Source organism: Melozone crissalis, unplaced genomic scaffold (assembly GCF_028551555.1).
Source record: "Melozone crissalis strain CALT ecotype California unplaced genomic scaffold, PUWL_Pcris_2 ptg000009l_1, whole genome shotgun sequence".
NCBI classification, from domain to species: Eukaryota; Metazoa; Chordata; class Aves; order Passeriformes; family Passerellidae; genus Melozone; species Melozone crissalis.
In genome coordinates this window covers 5,708,844-5,730,947 of record NW_026535787.1, presented here as the reverse complement: position 1 = coordinate 5,730,947, position 22,104 = coordinate 5,708,844, and the positions used below count along the sequence as shown (strand labels likewise).

Genomic DNA, 22,104 nt, shown 5'->3' with positions numbered 1-22,104 from the left:
AGAGGGTGGGAAGGGACACAGCCAGGACAGGTGACCCCAGGGATACCCCAGAGCAGACAGTGCCATGCTGGGCATGTAAAAGTGGTGGGAGGAGGAGGAAGGGGGAACATTCACACTGAAACGTGTTTGCCTTCCTGAGTCACCACTACTAGTGACAGAGCCCTTCTCTCCTGGGGATGGCTGAGCACCATGGGCAGCAGGGAATGAATTCCTTTGTTTCCATCTATGGCTTTTTTCTTTCCCTATTAAACTGTCTTTAGCTCAACACATGCATTTTTATCACTTTTACCCTTCCAATTCTCCATCCCACTAGTGGGGGAGTGAGCGAGTGGCCGTGTGGGGCTTGGCTGCCAGCTGGGATCAAACCATGACAGCAAGTCACTTCCTTGCTGTAGGATTTCAGTGTCCTTGCATGGTTGCTGGGGGTAAAAAAACATCCTAAACTCAGCCATTGGCAAAGAAAGCATGAAGTTTTCTTCCAACACTATTGATTTTCCTCCTGGTATTCTGGAAATGAGGAGCCTCGTGAAGGGGTCAAGGAAGACTCAACATCTAACACCAGGTTTTACAGCAGATATTAAATATACACTCCCAACTGTGACTCCAGTCCTTAGCTAATCAAAATAAAACTCTCCCAACAAAAAGGGTGACTTGTACTGGGGTAGAAACACAATAGACTCAGAAAATAATTATGCTTCCCAATTCATCCCAGAAATGTAGGCAAATATTTAAAACTTAATGTAAAAATAGGGTTCATGCTTATTTTACAGTGCTGGAAACAGGACTGTGAGGTTTACATTTCATACCTTCAACAACAGTGTCTGCACACATGCAGGGAACAAGGAAAGAACTGCCCCTAACTCAGACATCCAGACCCACAGCACAGACATAATCAAAAAGGACATAATCTTTATTTTAAACATAAAAAGGAACATTTTACACGGCATTGTTAGAACTATTCAGTACCTGCATTCCAGAATTGTGCCCAAAACTTTACTTTATAATTTTGAAATTAAAACAAAAGAAAGAAAATATCTTGCCCTTCTGCTGTATGATGTTCAAGGTTGCCCTGGATCGAAATTCCAAGTGCCTGGAGGAATTTACCAGCTTAACCAGGAGACGTGGCAATGCAAACAGAGGAAGATCAATGTGAGCCCTTAGGATACTTTGACAATACCACAGGTTGCAGCAGGGAGGATATGGATGCTTGTACTGCACCACAGGCAGCTTACTCTTCTGATACTCTGCAGGTTTAATACACAACCAGATGCACACACACACCTCCACTCACACAAACCCTGGTCACACACAAAATAATAATAACAGTAATAATAATAATAATAAAAAACATGAAAAGTGACCTAGATTTTTTTTCCCTTAGAGAGAAGATTCACACTCTATTTTTAAAAAAGGGGATAATACAAAATTGGCACAAGTAGAAGGAAACCTGGGGGCCAGGTTTAGCCCATCAGCTTCTAGCCTTCCAACTACAGCAAATACAGGGTGGGATGGGATGCAGCATTGCCTTCCAAGGGGCTGTCAGCAGTACAAGCTAGTGGCAAAGCTTCCTTCACTTGGAGTGACAAAGTTGGTTTGTTGTGGGCTGTGGAGGAAGGTCAGCATTGGATAAGGACATGGGGACCTTTCACTAGAGAAGAAGGGAGCCCTGACCAAAATAACCCTGAGTTTTTTTCCAGCAGGGAGGAAGTGTGCTATATTGTGTGTTTGGGAAGAGCTGGCTCATCCATTCCCTAGTTATTGCCCTGCTCATCCATTCCCTAATTATTGCATTACGGTCACGATCCTCTCCTCCTAAAACTTAACCAAGGGCATAGATAGACAAGGAGTCAGTCTGCCAGGACAAAATGTGACTGATACTGTGCTTAGAACTTCACCACCACTTTCACCCCTCCCAAGATGCCCCAATGCCACAAGCCTTCTGATAAGAAAGATATTAATGCAGGAAAGAAGTTGCTAGATCAGCCAGCATCCCAAACATCAGAAGAGTGTTTCATAACATCCCAGGAAAAAAATCAAGATTTCACTAGAGACAGGAGAGGAAGAAAAATTCTTGCTGTCAAAGTAGTATCCAAATGAATTCTTTCCTGAACTCCCTTCCTTTGGAAAGAATTGCTACAGATTTCTGGGCTTTCACAGTGGAAGCTGGAGACTGCTTCTGCCTCGTTCTTTAGGAAAGGCAGCTAAGTCTGCCTGCAACAGAGGCCTTGTCAGAGCTCTTCCAGAAAGAAAAACATCAGGCCAGAAAGAAAACTTGCTATGTACCTTCAGGACAAAGTCTTTCAGAGGTTCATAGGTCTGGGGGTCCCAGTTTTGGAATACTACATGAAACGTCTTAAATAACAAATTGAAAGCTCCAACTCTGCAAATTAAGCCCATTTTGAAGATGTTTCATACTCATCTTTCAAAAATCCCTGGGCACCTCTACGCACACAGATGTGACTGCACGCATGTTCACAGACAGGACACAGAGCAGCCTTCTGGAAAACCCCTTCACATCAGCCTCAGAACAAAGGTCACAATGCAAGACAGAACAAAACAATTCACAATAAGAAATCTTAGCACAAAAAACCTTCATAGGCCAGATACCAGACCTGCAGCTCCCCTGGAATATGCAGTGGGATGAGCTATTAGAGAAGCAGATTGTTTAGGACATAACTCATGTCTAATTAGCAACAGCACACCACAGCCACTACCTTCCATGGATGGTCTTCTTTACCATCTTTTAAAAGCCATGGTAAGGATTGAGCCCTGGCCTCATCTCTGCATTTCTCACCCTTCCTGACGCAAGCCAAACCACGGCTGTGACATCAGACTGCGGTGAGGTCCCACTTCCTCGTTGGTTTGTACACAGCATCTTTATTCTGACCCTTATTGCTTAGAACACCAGCCGTGCTGGGAAGACAGAACTGCCTGGCAAAGATGCTGCTCCCCCTCAGGAGCCAGGTCAGTGTATTTGGAAGACCAAAGCAGGAGTTCCACACTATAGCACCGAGGAATAGGTCTCAAGCCCAGGGGAAAAGCCCCTCTGAAAGGCTCATGCTCAAGACCAGGGCCCTGGGAGCCTGAAGGATTCTTGCTGCCCTCTTGGGCTTGCTCTTATTCCTACCCTGAGCTGCACTGCAGCTACTGCAGATCTCAGGTTCTGCTCACAGGTTTGAGGTTACCAGTGAGTGACTGGCAGAAGCAGCACTGAAGTCTGGTCTGTGCATTTGGTAATACATAGTTTATGAGTCTCTAAACATGATCAGTTGGCCAACTGCAGATGAAGATCCATCTCTTATTATTTTCATAGGTCACACCATCACCCGGGGAAGCAAGGTCTCCAACCTCCCTGCAGAGGCCAGCAGCAGGCTGAGCCTTGTCCCTAGATACCACGTGCCCCCCTGCCACAAGCAGGACAGGGTCTCAGGCACCATGTGAGCAGCTGTAGTGGGGGGAAGAGAAGGTGGAAGGGTGTGGGAGAAGGCGACCATAGGCAGACATCCATCAAATGTTTGAGAATCGACTCTTCAGGGTTGCCAAGTCAGTCCCTACTCACCACAGCTAAGAGATTTGAGCACTGAAAAGAAAAGGTTTTAAAAAAGTGCTTCAGACCTCCACCAGGCAAGTTAGGTGTCAGGATTAACTGCAATCTCTTGGAAAGCCAGGGAAGAGAAGGCATACTGACAACCATAAAACAATTCTTTGCTGGAACAGCCTCATGATGGCTCCAGCACAGGAACCTTCCCCAGCCTTCAACCCAACACAGAAAAATCTCTAAGATACCAAGGTGGAAAGAGAAAGGGAACAGGATGGTGTGATGGGGACAGAGGGGGAAGGTAGATTGGTTAATACAGTGAAAGTCTAACACTTACCAGCCTCTTTCCCATTCATCATCCTGCCCACCTTGCTTTCATATAGGGACATCTTTCCAAAACCAAGAGGGGGAGAAAAACAAATGAACAAACAAACATTAATGAATTTTGTCACAGGGCCCTGCTGAAAGAAGGCTCAACAGTTTGCACATTAGAAGGACATGATCCCTATGCAGAAAGTGCTGCTGGAAAAGGAGAACTCCCAAATTGCTAAATATGGCCTGATTGTTCTCAGGACATGGCGTGTAACGAGGAGAAGCTGAGGTCCAGGCTGAAACCAGAGAGCAAACGCACTGTCTTGTCTGGGCCTGTGAGCACGTGTCTCAGCACAGTCCAGGAGCCCTGTGAGTCTCTCCTGAAACGCAGCGTGCCCAGCTGGGCGCTCAGTCCATCTCCATCGACATGAGCCGGCGCCGCTCGCGCCGCGTCTCCTGCACCTCCTTCTTGCAGCACCAGCGGGAGCTGCAGTAGCCAATGAGGCAGGAGAGGAGTCCGATGGCCGTGGCCAGGCCGATGCCGATCAACAGCGGGTACTTGAAAGCGTTCAGAACTGGAAAAGGAAGGCACAGTCGTTAGATATCGCCGAGAAACTCAGACATCCCCTTCATTTCTGCCTGCCTGAAAAAGGAGAAAGTTCCACGTTATTCAGTCAGGGGCAGATTAATTCTCTCAGAAAGAAATTACACTAATTTTCCTTCTTCATTTTCATCTTCCCAGGTTTGAAAAATTGGTCATTTAGTCTCTCCCTTTCCTCTTCACCCTAATTCTTCCTCTATAATTTCAAAGCCTTCAAGAGGCTGGAAGCACCAGAAGAGCCCTGGAGTGAGACAGCAAAGTAGAGTTTATTTCAAAAATTATCCTCTCACACATTTCTCCAAACAAAATATTGGATTGTTTCCCCATCAGAGGCAGAGTGTGGCTGCATTCTTTGTAATTTCCAAAAAGCAAGGAGTGGACTCCTTTGTGCTTTGAATTATGAGAATTACTATATATTTACTCTATTTAATCAACCATCAAAGCTGGTGCCTAAACAAAAAAAAAAAAAAAAAAAAAAAAGATTTTGAAGTACCTACTGCTCAGTTAAAAGGCAGTAAGAACTGAAAGGGGTTTGGAAAGTACAGTTACAATAGTTATCAGCACAGTGGGGAGAACAAAAGCTTCTTGTTCATTTCAAGTTCAGGGAACTTCCAAAAATGACCTCTCCTGGAAATATCAAGAAAGCAACTAGTTCAAAACCCCTCCTGTATTCATTTTATTCCTTAGCTAAATTCTGAATGCAGTATCTAGTGTGCAACTTCCTGCTCATGAAGTCTAGCAACACTTGCAACTCCGGGTGGAAAGCAGACAAGGCACAAAGTGCAGGGAGCAACAAGTCTTGTCATCAGAGAGGGAGGAAGGAGGCAGAGCTCTGATTTTTCTCTTCTCAGCTTTGACTTCTCAGCTTTGCAGATGGGGTGTGTGAATTAGTCACATCACGCTTTGACACTAACCACGATGTGACTAATTCACACACTCCATCTGCAAACCAAGGCTTCCTCCAGCAGGCAGCAAAGGGTTAACACTTGGAGAGAATGCTGTGCCCTTGACTGGAAGATGCCTCAGCTATGGAAAACATCACCAAGAGGTGATCAGGAAACAAAACGCTCCAATCTTGTATCTATCAACTGTTTAGGCAGAACAGATTCTTCCACTCTGAAGAATCTTGAATCAGAAATTGCTAACCATAAAAAAAAGATGACAAAATTGTAGTAGATAGGGTTAGGTGCTCAGAAAATCTCGCGATGTCATGGAAAGCAGCAGGATTCCTCTCCCCCTAACGCCTAGTGATAAGGGATCACCCAAGAATGTAGTCCCCCCCTAACATTAGTAACTTTCTACTCCTTACTAACCAATTACAGTAGAGAAGAAACCCCTGACGTAGAGAAGAAACCTTGCCGAGTATAAAACCCGATGAGACGGGACAATAAAGGCCTTGGACCGTCCACCATACTGGTGCTAGCATGTGTTCTTGGCCCGAGCGACCCTGGAGAGTTTGGGTCGCCATGCCGTTTCCTCAGAACCAGGTCACCTTGCCTTGCATCAGAAGGCAACACAAAATCTAATGAGATTACCAGAGGCACCTTTAAAAGCAGTTATGGGGAATGTTTGCCACAAAAAGACATAAAAAGGCATTAAAACCAAAACGCTTCAGCGTCTCACCATCCATTTTGACAGAGAGGAAGATGGGTTTGGCTCTGATGTCGGGCTCGCGCTGCCACACGCCCGTGGCAGAGCGCACCCAGGGCGTCACCAGGCAGTAGTGGTTCCCGAAGTCCTGGTCCTCGCAGCCGTGCACGCGCAGCCGGAACTCCAAAGGGCTGATCCGCTCCAGGCTCAGCTCGCTGCTCCCGTTCCTCCTGCCCTGGGACACGATGCCCCTCCTGTCCAGGGAGGCCAGCAAGATGGGCTCCCTGTCCAGGGCAAAGGAGCGCACGGCAAACCAGGAGACGTCAAAGGACATGTCATCTGTGTGTGGGGACAGAGAAGAGTTCAGACGCATTGGTGAGTCCTGAAAAGCATCCACAGTGCCATTTCTCAGCAAAAACATTAATCTGTAAGCAGCACAGCCAGCACTGGTCTAACAGCAGAGGAAAAAAAAAAAAAAGAAAACAAAGGAAAAAAGAGAGTCCCCTGAACATGTCCTTTCTAGGAAGATTCAAGCAGTGAACTGCAATGAAACGCATTGACAGGAAGAACGGAGTTGTACAGAAAGGGTGACTTACCACAGGGATGACACTAAAGTGATTTCTTGCCTTTCTGCCTGCTATTCTGAAACTTGTATTTAACTCTGATCTAAGTTTTTACCAAGCAGGCTTAGTGTGTGTATATATATATTTTTATATATATATATACACACACATTTATACATAACTGTACATATACATTTATATATAAAGGTAGAAGTTCTGCAGTTATGCTCCACCTATAGTGAATGGGAGTGGGAGTGCTGGATATTTGCAATCACTGTCTTCATGAGGGCCTTACACAAGCACAAGATCAGAAGGCTCTATCCTGAAGGCCCCTTCCTTACATTTAGAGTTTGCCTAAATGAACACATATTCTGCACAGTGAACAAAAAATACCTGCAACAGTACAAAACATTCAGGAGCAAAGCCTGACCATGCTGCTTTTATACATTTTCCCCAGAGTTGTAGGTTCCTGTGATGCACAAGGTGTAAGTTTCACCACCCAAAGACAAAGTCTATAATATGGATTTGCAGAAACTTACACTTTTGACACAGCTGGCAGGCAGTCAGAGTCCATCAGCACATCCAGCTCACTGTGTTCATGCAAGGTCCTATTGATCTCATTAGCAAATCTCAGCCCTAAGCCTATTAGGCAGATGTAGCTGAGTATCTACTTTCAAAATCACCACACTATTCTTTGCCATCATGAGCCCAGCAACATCTGTCAGAGTCTGAAACCTGGCATGACCCAAAGCCTGCTCACTTGTTTCCTCACAGGTCCTCCTTCCTGGTACATCAGCAAACTAATGGGCCCAAAGTGGAAACAGAAATTACTATTTCTGTCCCGAGTTTGGAGTACTGGTGCAGTGGGTGCACACCTAAGGCAGTCCCAGTGATTCTTGGCAATGTATCAAACCTCCATTTTTCTAGTATTGAGAGCTCTGAAAAATACAGTACTAGCAATCTGAAATTTGAAACTGATGTTTTGGCTAAATGAGGGGTTTTTTTTCCTCTTAAACTTTCACATTTGACCTCCAGGCTAATGGAAGCCCTAAGCCTGCTGTTGTACTGAAATTGTTTACAGAGCTAAGTGAAGATGATTTTTAAGTCTATCAGGCATGCTAGCACTTTGGAAAAGAAGGGAACTTCCATATTTTAAAGTAAAGGGAAATAAAGGGACAGCCTCAGCTCTTTCACTTGAAGTATATTATCAGCTGGCCATGTGGGACATTCCTCCTTACTGCAGAAAAAAAAGCCAAACAAACCAGTGTTTGGGATATAATTAACTCCTTCCTAAGGTGCACTGGGGTTTTACACACACCTACAGAAACAAAACAAAAACATGAGGAAGCACATGTTCCTAGCAGAGACAGTGTCTGACCAAGCTGTTTTGGGACACCAGCCAGGTTCCTGCCCTGCCTGCCCCAGCCTGGTGTTCTGGGCAAGGCACAGGAGCTCGGGAGAGCACCTGGCCTGCTGTGCAGCCCTGCAGCAGGAGCGAGGGTCCCAGCCCTACATGGGGCTCAGCACAGGCCACATGCACCAGCAGCCCTCAGAGCAATCCCTCCTGCCCCCCATCCTGCAAATCCTACTATGAGTTACTTGGCAAGGCACTTGGACCACTTCCCTTGAAACCAATGTTAATAAAAATTACCATAAACACATGTTCAGTCAAAGAGACCAAACTTTGACCTCTGCTTTGTGCACTCATCCAAATGTCTATGGGAAACAGGGCCTCTGCTGGAGAGAGCTCTGTTTATAGAAACCACTCTTCATCCCTGCTGTCTGTTTATGCCAAATATAGTAATAGCACTGGTCCACAGGCAGCACGTTGGGAATGACCAAAGATCCAAGACTGACACTTGCTCTTGTGCTTCCAGGTGCTGTAGGAGCACATGGACACCTTTCAGGATAAGTCAAATTATACTTAACACACCACTGACCTTCCTTAAGCAATAAATTTAGATATTAAAAGATAATAATCTAATCTTCAGATCCTCAGGCAGCTTTGAAGAATTCCTTCTTTTGCATCTCAGATAATTTGAGGTTCCTGTCCCTTCACATCAGTACAGGCACTTGCTGTCATTTTGAAATATTTGAATCTATCTTCTGTAATTACAACGTGGGACAACATTATTATGCCAACATATTTTATTAGCCAGTACACAGTTTGCAATTAGTGACTCACTACAGACAGTCAGAGGGAGGATTTGGCTCCGAGCACTCTGTCACTATCCTCCTTGAAATAGCTTAATATAGCAAAGTCATCTGATTCATTTCTCTTTATCTCTGGGTTTCATGCAATAAAAACAGAGGCAAATATAGCAAAGCCAGGACATAAATCAGGTGCTCCCTAAATATCAGAGATGAACATACCTAGCAGCTCCCAAGTGCTAATAAATATGTAGATTCACTGACATAAAACAGGGCACACACTAGGCATCTGCCTCCTTCCACACACCTTGCATCAATGCTGATGAGCCACTCCATTTTTGACCCAAATCTACAAAACCTCCACTTCAAGAACCACACTCCCACTCAACAAAGGTTTCTTTTCCTGCTTCTGTCTGTGCCACATTCAGTAGTGTGGGACACAGTGAAGTGTCACATCCCAGTGCCCACAAGGGCATCAAGGACCTCAGTGGCACCAGGACATGCACCCTAAAGGAACAGAGAGCACGGGGAGCTGCCCCCTGAGAGCTCTGAGCAGAGTTAGCAGTGCTGCTGGGCTTCCTCCCCTCCTCAGCCAGTGAGGATCATCAGCATGTAAGGCACATCTTTAGGCACATTTCGATTTGACACACAGGGCTAAGCTGTCTGGGTCTTAGCTACTTCCCTGACCAATCACCCCTCAAAAGAGGGAATCCTATTTCTAGACCAGCTTCTTAGGAACCATACACTTCCACTGCTTAGAATGGAGCTCTCTCAGCATCCTGTTACAGTGTTGAATCCCAATTTTGAGACCCTTTTTGTTTACTACATTTAAATGAGGTTGAATAGGGCTTCCTAGAGAGCTGAGCAAACCACTTCAAGCCATATAAGGGGTAAACAAGCTGGTTTTGTTAAATTCTCCAGAGTGCTCATTGGGTCTGGCTGGAGCAGATAAAAAAGCCCCACATCTCCTTTCAGACACAGTAAGTAATACTCTTAAATCCCTAAGCATACAACCCAAGAATGGGTGATCTGGGAAGTCTAGAGAGATCATTTGTGAAAATGTGTATTCAACAGAAGTATCAGAAGCAGCTTTTATATCTTCAGGGCACAGAAGAACTACTATTCCCCACTGACACACACACATATTCCCCTCGTACCAATTCCAAACACCAAGCACAGCTGCCAAAGCAAAGGAGCACTTCTTTAGAGGAGCAGTTGCTGCCATGTACTGGGCTTAGTAACACACACTCGATTTCAGCAGGGTCTCAAAGAAGCAGAGGAAATTAAAGCATGTACAGTCACGCCAAAACCTTTTCTACCCTTTGAAAATTTCCCACAAACACACACTGGAAGCATTGTGAGCTGCCTCTACCAGAAAAAGATTCAAACCATAAGTGATGCCTCTGGAATAAAAAAATTTAAAAAAAAAAAATCAATCTAATGAACAAATGGCACTGACAAAGATAACTGGTCATTCAGCTTTTCTTCAGCTCCTTGAAAGTACTAATTTTTTTAATTGTGCATACAAAGAGGGAGAAGAGGTAGCCCCTGAAACCAATGTACTACAGGAGGCATACATACTAATGCACATGCATGCCTGCAAAGTTGAGTGTCTGTGTGCACAAGAGCAGAGCTGGCTGGCATACCAAATACATCCAAAGGATGTGCATCTAACAGGATATCTTGGGAAACATCCTGCTCCTCCTCTGCTCACAGGGGATCCCATACCACAGCCCTGCAGCAGATCTGACACAAGAAGTACAGATGGCCTTGAAAGCCACCACGGCCCTCAGAAGGGAGTAAATCCATTTGCTCTTTTCTCCTTTCTCATCACATCCCCAAATGGAATGACCATGTCTGTACTGCAGTCATCTGTTTTCTTCCAGAAGATGCTGATAACTCTTGCCTTGTTTCTCTAAATGCCAGGTGTAGGCTTTCCCTAACAGCGTGCCTCATGTCCCCAGTGGGATGAGACAGCCCTGTATTTTCAGTCTGTCTAACATTTGGCACTAATTTAAAAAGCAAGTCCTCCATTCCAATTGTGAATTTAATTGTGATAGTGACACAGCATAAAGACAGATCAGAGATGGGACACAGAGGAATAAGGCTACCAGTGAGGAATGTGCTACCATACAAGCCCTTAATCCCTTCCTCTAACCTGCTCCATCAGCCCCCTCCAGCTCCCAAGGCCAGGAAGGCAGATGGATGAGGGAAGTCTGCACACCCTGCATCAATTCCAGCTGTTGCCTGCAGCTCTTCTGCCAGTCTCATCCAGAGGACCAGCAAGGACTGTTTCATCACACAGCATGACTCGTTAGGCCCCAAATCCTGCTCATCCTGCAACTGGGGACTCAGAGCAGGGACTGAAAAGCCCCCTCAAAGCCTGCCACAACCACATTTTACTCCAGTCTAGGTTTACTTGTCTGTGCCTCATCTGCCCCATTACAGACTGAAAAACAAAGAAAGCAAACAAACCACCAACATGAAAGAAACAAGATAAAAAAACCACCACAGAGGTCTGCCATGTCCAAGATGACATTACCCAGCCATGGAACAGATTACAGTGCTGACATTTAAGACTCTGCTCTGGTTGCCCATGACTGCTGGAAACAGCATCACCTCCAGCTCCAGGGGTAATCTATCAATTCAACAGACACCCACAAACCCTTGTGAAGTTGCCAAGTTAAAACTTAGCTGTGCGGCTATGAGCAGCTCCTCAAAAGGCAACACCTTTTTGATTATCCTTATACTGTCCATGTTCCTCCCAGTCTCAAGGTACCAAATACACACAAACCCATCCCAAACCCAACTGCAGTGAAGTTCTGACAGGAGAGCCCCACTTCTACTAAGCAGCCTCTTTTCACAGCATGGATAATGCTGGAAGGGATCACTGGAGGTCACCTGGTCCAACCTCCCTGCTCAGGAGTTATCCCAGAGCACATGACACAGGATTCTGTCCAGAGAGCTTTTGCATCTCTACAGAGAAGGAGCCTCCACAACATCTCTGGGCAACCTGCTCCAGTGTGTGGTGACCCTCACAGTAAAGAAGCTCCTCCTCATATTCAGGTGGAACTTGTTGTGTTCCACTTTTCAAGTTTTAAGTGAGTCAGGGGTGCTGAGGCCCCTTTCACAAGGCAACGCCGAGCTCATTGAGGCTGTCGAGCACCAGCAGAAGCAGCAGCTGCTCCCTGTCAGCAATTATTGCTTTGGAGAGGAAGGCAGCTGCTCTGGGCACTGCCTCACAACAATCCCTCCAAGAGCTTGAGCACACCCCAACGTGCAAGAGGCTTCCTGCAGAGCAGAAGCCACAGGACAGGCTGAGGTGGATGCACAGCACACGCTGCTGCTTGCTGTGCCCAATATCCCAGGCTGTGGGTCTTTTGACAGCAATAAGGTTTACTCAGCTTTTCCTCCCTACCAAGCATTTCAATAATACAATCTACAGACTTCTATCATTTTTTCACAGGCAGCACACGACTGTAATCTGGCAAATTGCTTCCCTGCCACGCTCAGATTTAATGTAGAACAGACATCTTGTAATTTCAAAGTGATGGGCCTTTACTAAGCCTAGTACCTCACCTCATCAGCCACTACATCATAAGTAATATTTTCTGCACAGCACCTCTTTTGTAGTGGTTTATGTGTAGGCTTTTAAGTTTGGCATAAATCATGACAACTTTATATTTAGATATATTCACATATATTTATATTTACATATATATTAGTAGATTTATTTTAAAGAGATGCTTATATCCATATACATAATGACTCAACTGACTCCGAACTCAAATTTTGGGTATAAGAAAGAGAGTTACTCTCACAGCATTTTGATGAAAAGCAGCTCAGACAATGCTTGGCAAGCAGCTAGGTTTTGAGCAATTCTCTGAACTTTTCAGCTCTCCATAAAAATTTGCTTTTGTGTCTGCTGCTCTTCCCACAGGAACTAGGTACTGTATTTCTTTCTTCCACATAAAAAAGGATGCTCAACTCTGAACATTCATTTTGGCATTTAGGCTGCAGCAGTCAATTATTATGATTTTTAGATTTACCTTACGCCTTAAATTCACTCTGAAGTAAGAAGCTGACTGGCCACACGTCTAAGACTTCTTTATAGATGACCTTTTTCTTCTAAATGGTTTAGTCAATGGATCTCCTTTCCACTTAAAGGGAATAGGAATAGTTTTCATGGCCCATCTGATGGATGTAGGTTGAGAAGACTTGCAATGGGGTCAGTTGGTGGGGACAGCAGAGGGGGATTTGATGGTAAGAACATTTTTTCCCCTCTCCCCTCAGGAGGTGAAAAAAACCCTTGCTTTAAATTGAGCTGTGTAAAAGCAAGCACACTGCTCTGTTTTATCTAGTGATGCAGAATTGTTGGTTCTCAGCTCTCCAGCCTCACTCAAAGGACATGGGGCTGTAACTTCTGAAGGCAAATGAGTTACAGGTGAAATAATTTTGCTGAAATACCTGGCTCGAGTGGCATTCCTTCCATCGTGACGATGCACAGCAAATCTGCCACCTCACCCTGGTAAATCGTGGGGCTGTCAGAATGCACCGAGACATTGAACACAGGACCTAGAAAAGAGCAACCACAATTATTCATGACAGGCTTTACTTCACTGTCCAACACCTTTATTGCACTTTTTTGAAGTATCCTCTCCTAGTTTGTGGAGACAGAGCTCTGAAGTAGGGACAAGCAGACATTTAAGTTTGTTGTAAAATAGTTTTTCATTGTTAGTAATTTAATCCTGTACTAAAACAAAGTACCCAAACCATCAGAGGTTTCACCCAACACAGAGGCTGCTGCCCCAATCTGCCTCCTGCTCTCCAGCACAACAGCAGCTGGTCTTCCACTGGTGACTCCTTTAAGAGCATGGGAGTTCAGATCTTCAGGCTAATCCAGAATGGATCTTTTTGTGGAGGCTGTCAATAGGAATTCAAGTTCAAGCAAAACAGTATCTTAACAATACCAATGGTTCTACACTGGAGCAGACAATACAAGAAGTGCATCTGATAATACTTTTCTGTGGGTTTTCCTTCAGGCTCTGCCACAGATAGCATCTTCTGAAGATGTCTCAAAGCCCAAGGGTACAGTAACTCCTTCAGCTGCAAAGTGGTGATGATATCAATGGAAACCATTAGGCTGTTTTGAAATACTCAGATCCCATGACAACACTGTGATGTTTTAAAAGACTTCTGACATGCGTAGGTTAAAATCCCCGAAACTTCTCCAAATTTTGACAACAGTTGCATCTCTAGTGCAAAAGTAACAAAATCACAATTCCTCAAATATGCCAGCACTGTTAAGGCTCTCTATTTCACAGGGCAGAAACTGAAGAATGTACCAAAATACCTCTGTGACTTCTCTTGCTAATCAAGGAATGAATAGAAGGAAAGCTGATCCCAACAGTGACCTCCAGGATGACTTTGGGGGACAGAGCCAGGGAAGCCAAGAAGAAACTTGGGACTCAGATTAAGAAGTAACCCTTTTTACACTCCCTAGACTCCCATTATTACCTGGCTCACCGACTTCTGGCACAGCAGCAGCAACAACAAGCAGAGAAGGGTGGCTTGGGAGGGAAAAAAAGTCTGTTTATTTGCTCTCTTCCACTCTCTTAGTACACGAACCCTAAATTTCAAATCCACTGAAGATCAGTGGCAAATAATGCTTTTAATGAAGAACACTTCAGGAAATCATCTAAAACAACCCACTTGTGCCATGCCCTCTCAACAGGTTTCTACACTGATAGCTCACCACATGGCACACATTTACCACATCACTCCCAAGCTGAGGTTTTGGAAAGAAACTTGGATGTATCATGAAGCTAGAGCTATAATTTTTGGTGCAATCTTTCTAGACTACAAGGGCCTGGCTTGTTTTGGTCAACAGAAAACATACAGCACGCTAAGAAATTAATTCCAACTACAGTGAAATAATTACTTCTCCAGCTTTCAAAATCCCCTCTCCCCCAGTTTCCACCAGCCCTCTCCTCTGCCCCAGAAGCAGCTGTACTTTTATATACTAGGGTAGTATGCAGACATACAATCTGAGAGTTTGACACTAGAAGATTTTTCTTAAAATTAACACTGCAAATTAACCCCCCAAACAAGGATAAAAGGGTGGTAGAGATGCAATAGAGGTTATACATGGATTACCAACCAAGACTCCTACATGTTTATGCTAGAACACATTTAAGGAAACAAGAGACCCAGAATACTGAGATCAGCTGCTCAGGTAGTGACTGCACAAGCAGGCTGCAGCCCTAACTTAAGCTCAGCATGATGGGATCCTTTTCCCAGGAGATGAAGAGAGATTAATCTGAATGCTTCCTCAGCATCTGTCTCAACTGGTTTTGTGTGAATTCAATTTGTTTCCTGACATTCACACACACACACCAATCTATATTCTCCTTGCAATCTATTTGATTATTTGATAAATCAAGACATTTCCATCCTCTTGTTCAGAGTTGGGCAGACAGAAGTTCAAGGTCCTAGGGGATTAAAGGCAGCATGGACCAGGGCACTCCAGCCAACTGAAAGCAGAAAAGTTTCAAGCTGTGTGTGAACTGTCAGAGAAAAGAAATAAAGAGACTGTCAAAATCTGCTAGGAATGTCCCTGCATTCCCAGCACAGTCCCTCTGCTGCACTGATCAAAGGCACAACAGCACCACAAAAATCCTGATACTGTCCATAGCTCAGAGCCTATCCTCAGTCTATCCTGCAGCAGGTGAGGTGACATCCCATCAGGAATACAGGACATGCCCTGCCCAGCAGACAGGCTGGATGCTGGGAGGGGTTGGGCAAGAGAGATGAACTGCATGGTTCCAGCTCTGTCAGTAAGGATGGGCTACCTTGCCCCTGGCAGGTTAAACAAGAGGGCACATGGGATTTTTCAGGCCTTATTTCTAGGCTGAAAGTCCAGGTGGATCCTGCATTGAACAGGCACTGCCTTCAAACCCTGGCAAACCAACAAACCACTGATGTGGAGCAGAGTCAGAGCATTCCTGGCCACTGGATGTCACAAGGGTAAAAGCTGAGCTTGGCTGGTCACTCAGCCATGGAAATGCAGCACTCCCAACACACTCCTCAGTTTGGGTCACCAAGCACCTCTCCACTGAGCCTCCCACACCAAAGCCAAAACTTCCCAGGCAGGAAGGCTCCAAGGCATCAGCTGCACTGGCATTTCAGGATTGTGCTTTCCCTTGGTAAGGCACAAACAGTTCTTGCCCTTCAGGTATTTCCCTAGCAGGCAACATCTCTTGCAAATTACCTTTTCTACCTCCAGGGACAAATCACTGTCCTGTGCTAGGACTGGTTATCAATAGTCAAGAGGTGTGTTGGGGGTTGTGTTCTTCCCTGTTCAGCTGAAGAGGGAAAACAACATTTAATTATTTATTAAAACCTAAGCAAGATTAATTGCAGTGACAGTTCCTCAGTTCAGTCTTGAAAACTGTGTGGCAGCAGCTTCCTAGGGTTATATATTCTTTGGGTGTATCTCAGGACTTCTGCCCACATAACCCATGCCCTGGGCCTCAGGCATGAAAGGACAGAATAAAGCACCTTCAGAGATTTATTGCCCCCCTTAAAAAAACCTGAAGAGGCAGGAGGCTGAGTGCCCCATTCCCCCAGTGTTCAAGAAGCTCTGGATCTGGACCACGCCAAGCAAGGCTCAGAACACAAAACTCAAGTACACTTTTCTCAAGTTTTTGCCCTCAAACATAAAGCAAACAAAAAAAAAACAAAAAACAAACAAACAAAAAAAAAAAACAGAAAAAAAGAGAAGACCCCAAAAAAACCAAACAAAAAACCACCCAAAAAAGAGGCCACACATCTCAGTGCCAAGGTTACAGATCCAGGCATTGGTAAACAGGCCCAGAAGACACTGATGACACTGGCCCAGGGTCTCAGCACCGCCACGCTCAAGCACTTACAGTGTCACTGGGAGGGCTGGGGAGGTGACAGGAACTCTCTCCTTCACTGAGATATGAGTTCATGCTACATTAACACCGAGAAAAACAGAACTCTGCAGATAACAGATGATGTGGCTTTGGCCATCGTTGCCACCTGCATTTAACAGTTTGAAATACTGTAATTGGCACCTAGTGGTCACTCGGGAGAATAAACAAACCAGAGTTTAGTTTCAATTGCAGGGCTGACAGATCAAGCATGACCTATAAAACTCATCAAGAACAAAGCAAAGTTAAATGCTGAAAAGCTGTTCATGAGCTTGAAAGCTGAGAAATAACTGGATTTTAATAACTTCAGATTTGAAGATAAGTGTCATTCCTTCAGGTAATTTGGAAGCTAAAGAGCACAGATTTACAAAACAAACTAGCATTCCCAATTCTAAGAGCTAAGCATCATAAATTGCCATGTTCTGCTGAGAACTTTGATTTAAAATAAGCCAAAATATCTGCTCCTCACTATAAATAAGGCCTTACGTAAGTTTAGATAAAACACCTAAAGAAGTTTTCTTCCCTATTTAACTAAGAACAATTTTATATTAAAAAGCATCGGCAGTCAGGATGGTAAGAGTTTTCAGAGTATTTCTTGACTCCTGAACACTTGAAAAACACTACACAACTTTAAACAGAAAGTGAAGAAATTGAGGTCAGAAGTTTACTAGTACAAATCCAGAAGTGCTTAAGAGAAACCAGGTTCCAGAACCAGGATTTCTTCAGTGTACTTTTCTCTGAATGTTCCCTTTTATAATAGATCTCAGTGCTCAAACTGTTGATTTCATGTCACCAGGAAGGTAACTCCAGGAGCCAGACCCTATAGTGATACAGTTTTCAGCTAAAAAGTGCTATGCTAATTCTCTACACATAAAAGTGAAAGGAAAAGGTGTTTGTAAGCTGAACCAAGATTTGTTTAATATTTTGTGCTCAATCAGATTCACACTGAAGGGTCTGCAGGGTGGAAAAGAGGAGTTCAAGTTGATCAAGGTAATTTACTCAACTTCAGGATTAAGACAAATTCTGAGCCCTCTTTACCTGATGTCACCCTACTTTCTCCCTGCTTCCCTTCCCTGCTCAGTAATCTGAACACTTTAAATCTGCAAGAAAAATGGGAAAATGAAAGACAATAATCAAGAGCCAGTTAAAATCCAGTCTGTAACAGAAGAGGTCCTAATTATCTAGGGTCCTGGGTGATGTTTTGTCTTCTTTGATTATCATTTTACCCTGTACTTCTCTGCAGAAATAAGGTATAGTCTCCCCACAGACACAAGCTACCTTTATTTCCCAGCCAAGCAGAGAAGAGAAAGGTCAAGTAATCTGACAACAGAGACCTGGGGCAGGCTGTTCCCCCCAGGAAGCCCATGCCCAGGCCATTACTGACCAGGGGGACTGGAATTCCAGCACACAGCTGCCCTGCTTCCAATCACACAGCACCACAGACCACAACGGGGAAAACAACTGATGCAACCCACGAGCTCTGCATCGTCCAAAATATTACTCATCTCGGCCCTGGCACCAAATCCTTCACTCTTCAACTGAGAATTCCATGACCTGCTTTTCTCCAGTTAATAAGTTTCTTCACCTTCACTTTTCCAGACCCCTGCCCTTTCCCAGTTTCTCCGTGAAGCTGTTCCCTAACAAGCTTTGCCCCCAGCCCCATAATGGCTGTTACTGGAAGAAGCCCTCAGTAGTTAAGTCTGTGGTTTCTACTTCCAGCTACAAATTAATGCACACAGGCACAAAGGCACACAATGACAAAGCACGTTCCTGCCCATTAAGAGTGGCTGGAAAATACCAGCCTTTCCTGCCAAAGAGTTTCTGCTGCGCTGCTTTTCATTCATTTCCGTGATTAGGCCTTCTTTCCTTTAAGAATCTTTCTATTCGCCCTTCTTGAAATTGAGTATCTCTCGGGGTCACTGCAGGGCATCATTTCATTTTAATTGCAAGCTCAACATCAATACTCAGCTCATATTTCAGCGGCTCTTGGTTTATCTCAGTTTCTTCCAAAGTGGACGATAATACATTGCTGTGCAATGAGCTCACATGCAGATGTAATCCAGAGTCGAAGATTTCATTGAGATATTTCCCTTACAAGTTCTCTTTTATTTTTGCCTCTCCAGAACTTTCTGCCCTCTGCTGAATGGCACAGAGCAGAGACGGCTCAGAGCACAGCCAAGCTCCAAATGGATCTCTCACACAATACACTTCTCAACATGAGATTAAAAGCTTCCTTCTCCCTGTTTCCTTCAAGGGAAAGGAAAATAAGTCACTTCTGTGAAAACCCCTGAGAGTGTGTGGTGGGCAAACACATTCTAAACACCAACCTGGGTTGCCCAATTCATGGTGAAAGGGTTTGAAGTTTAAAGGACATATGCCAGAACAGAGTTTATGAAGCTGTCTTCATACACTGGCTTGAGAAGAACACAAGGGACAGAAGACTGGTGTGTTCCAGGCTGAAAAGAAGGATCTGTACACATGCATCAACAAATAGCTCAGGAGGAGAGAGGATGCACTGGAGTAGAAAATGCACAATGAAATTAAGAGAACATTTCAAGACAGGCACTGGCAGCTGCTCTTGTTCCTCACATCACTGGGCAACCTTTTAAAAAAGACATGGTAGAACCTCTCTGCCCTACACTGGGAAGACAAACAAAAAAGCACTGAGGAATATTAAATTCTTCACATGGGACAGCTTTCCCTGCCCACCAGATAAGCTTATTTTGCTTACAGCAGCTGGACATACAGAAAGCATTCGTTTTATGAAACTGGTCTTAGTGATCCATGTTATCCATGAGGTCATACCAGAAGATTCACAAGATCCTCTCTGGCATTAAAATATATCCAGCAGAGAACAATCTGCCATTGATTGAATATTTGAAAACTAATGGCCTAGTAGGCTCCTCCTCACCACACTCCCCCACCCTCACTTCCAGTTCATATGGTCCAGTGGACAAAATCCACATTTTCTTTTTTTTTTTTTTAGTTCAGGGTGTTTCACACAAATGCCTTTACATTAACATTTCAGATCATTACCAAATTGAATAAATACGCCCCTCTGCAACAGCAAGTGGAGAAAGAAGAGAGGAGATCTCTGCTTGCAGCCAGCAAGTTCTGCCCCGAATGGAAAGAATCTGAGCAAGACATTTTCCACAGATGTTCATGGAAAAACATTTCAGAGCACTGCCACATTTCAAGCCTATTGTGGCAGGAAACACTGAGGTTTCACATGTGTGCAGTCCCCAGCTCACATATGAAAAGCTCTGCCACTCAGAGAGATCACATGGCACAGTGTGTATGCACGCTTAAAAACTCCTCTTTGAAACATCACTCGGCTCGGAGAGATCTGGGAGTGAGTCAAATGAGAGAGAAGGATTCCCAGTCCCAGCAAGCCTCACCATCCCCCATCAAAGGGGAATCAATAAAAACAACTGAGAAAGAAATTCCTCCTAGGAATAAAAGCTTCACGTAAAACCCTTTAAGGGCTTCCTTTTGCTGAAAATGCTGCTTCCCTATTGATCCCCTCCCCACTTCAACAGCCATGATGGAAGCTGAAAATGCTGCCCAAGCCCAAGATTTCAAAGTTTGGAGGAGACTGGAATACATTCTATTTTTCAAAATTACACTGCTATATATATTTCCTCCAGCAGTTATAGGTAAGTTGTCTTTCTGTTACACTTTGAGAAATCAGTGCAATTGACTCCTTAACAGTTTTCCTATCAGGGACAAGCACTCATAAGATACCACACCCCACCCTCCCTACAACTCAGGATTTAGCACACTGCTTCTCCCCAGGTTTTGGGGATTTTTTCCCAGTTGCCTGGAAAGCTGCATGCCCCTCTTTTTTTCCTGCACCTTTCCTGTTAGTATCTTCCCTCCAATTTTGAGGAAATTTTCCTGACAAATAAGTAGCTCTCTCAGCACTTCTGCCTTTCACCATGCCCATTAGGGAAATTCTGGCACCAACTTATTTTTTCTGAAGAACAAGTCTGACAGCTGCTTGTGCCACAGGATGCAAGAGAAGGGTGTGATATCTGAGCTGTGCTTTCATAGCTGCTCCACAGCTTTGCCATTTACCTCTGGCTCCCTGACTCAGTCTGCATCAAAGACAGGAGGCTTCAGCACACAAAACCAAAGTAACACACCCACGAAACATCTTCTGTCTTGTGTACTTAATTCCAGATGATTTCCCAAATAATAATTCCAGAGTTAGTCCATTCTAACTGTGCTCATCACATGTTCTCATCGTGCCCAGAGGTGAATATCCAGCAGGGATATCTGAGTAACAACTGAAGGACACAAAGTTCATCCATTAATTAAAGAAAATTGCAGGTATTTCAAAACAGATTTTGCTACATGTCAAGATTATTTTGGGAAATAGCACTGCAGCAAATTGTGCCTGGGATCTCATTTCTTTCTTCATTCTTTGGTGAAGAATGAAAGGCTGACAGGGCTTCAGGACCATCCCTCCCCCTGCTCCAGCCCTGCTACTGGAATTCACACATTCCCAGGGCACTTCTACACGCTGCCTCCCTTTCTTCACTCCACGCTCCAGAAATCCTATCTGGGTGGGGGGGCTGGGAGGAGAGGCTGGCAGCAAAGAGAAGCCAAGACTACAACACGCACGCTTCCCTCCCTCGCATTGCTCGCAGGCTTCCCTCTGAACCCTGCCTGTCAAAGCATCCCAACAAACTTTCTGGATGGGAGTTCAAAGTGACACAAGACCAGCAATATTGGGAGAGGCACAAACCACCACTTTGCACTGTGCAGGAAAGCCTCCGCATAGGAGCTTGGAGGGGCAGGGTGGGGTGTTGTGCAGATTTCATTCTTGCTGGTTTCTTTTATCGCTCCCTTTGCAAATACTACTCTCCCACTGTGTCTGACCCAGATATGAAGAGTAATAAGGCTAAAACTGCAGCCCACTAAACCATCTTGAGAAATTACCTAAAACTGAAAGAAGCTGAGTCAATGTCCTCTGTCTGGCCAGCTCAGATCAAATCTACATCTCAAAGCTTCCTATGAAGTGATGTCCTCATTGCCAGGCTGTCCTCCTAGGATCAGCCCTTGTCCTTTTCCCAGTGTGCCACATGAGCAAGCTCAGATCTTAGGAACCACATCATCTAGAATAATTACCTTAGCTCTGGATGCAGCCAGAAGCCAGGCTGCTCTTGCCTAGACACAGACACATCTCCTAAATATGCTACAGCCTGCTACTACCAGCAGAATATGAGCATGAAAGCTCCACCAGCTCAAAACTCCACCAGCCTGGTTTATCAAATCATGAGAGGAGCCCTTCACTCATTTGTGCACCAGTGTTATAAAAACAGCTCCCGCTGCACTTCCCAACAATAGAACATGACAGAAGTCAGAGTTAATATGCATCTCTGATGATCC

General features: G+C 44.6%; 1 protein-coding gene across 1 annotated transcript in view; it reads right to left on the bottom strand.

Annotated features, from left to right (window-relative positions):
- Positions 1 to 2,604: 2,604 nt before the first annotated feature.
- Positions 2,605 to 22,104, bottom strand: part of LOC128933301 (prostaglandin F2 receptor negative regulator-like) — a 67,847-nt gene continuing 48,347 nt past the window's right edge. The window contains 3 exon segments of the mRNA XM_054270229.1: positions 2,605 to 4,425; positions 6,075 to 6,380; positions 13,223 to 13,330. Of these exon segments, the coding sequence (XP_054126204.1) occupies positions 4,259 to 4,425; positions 6,075 to 6,380; positions 13,223 to 13,330 (581 nt within the window). The 3' untranslated portion in view covers positions 2,605 to 4,258.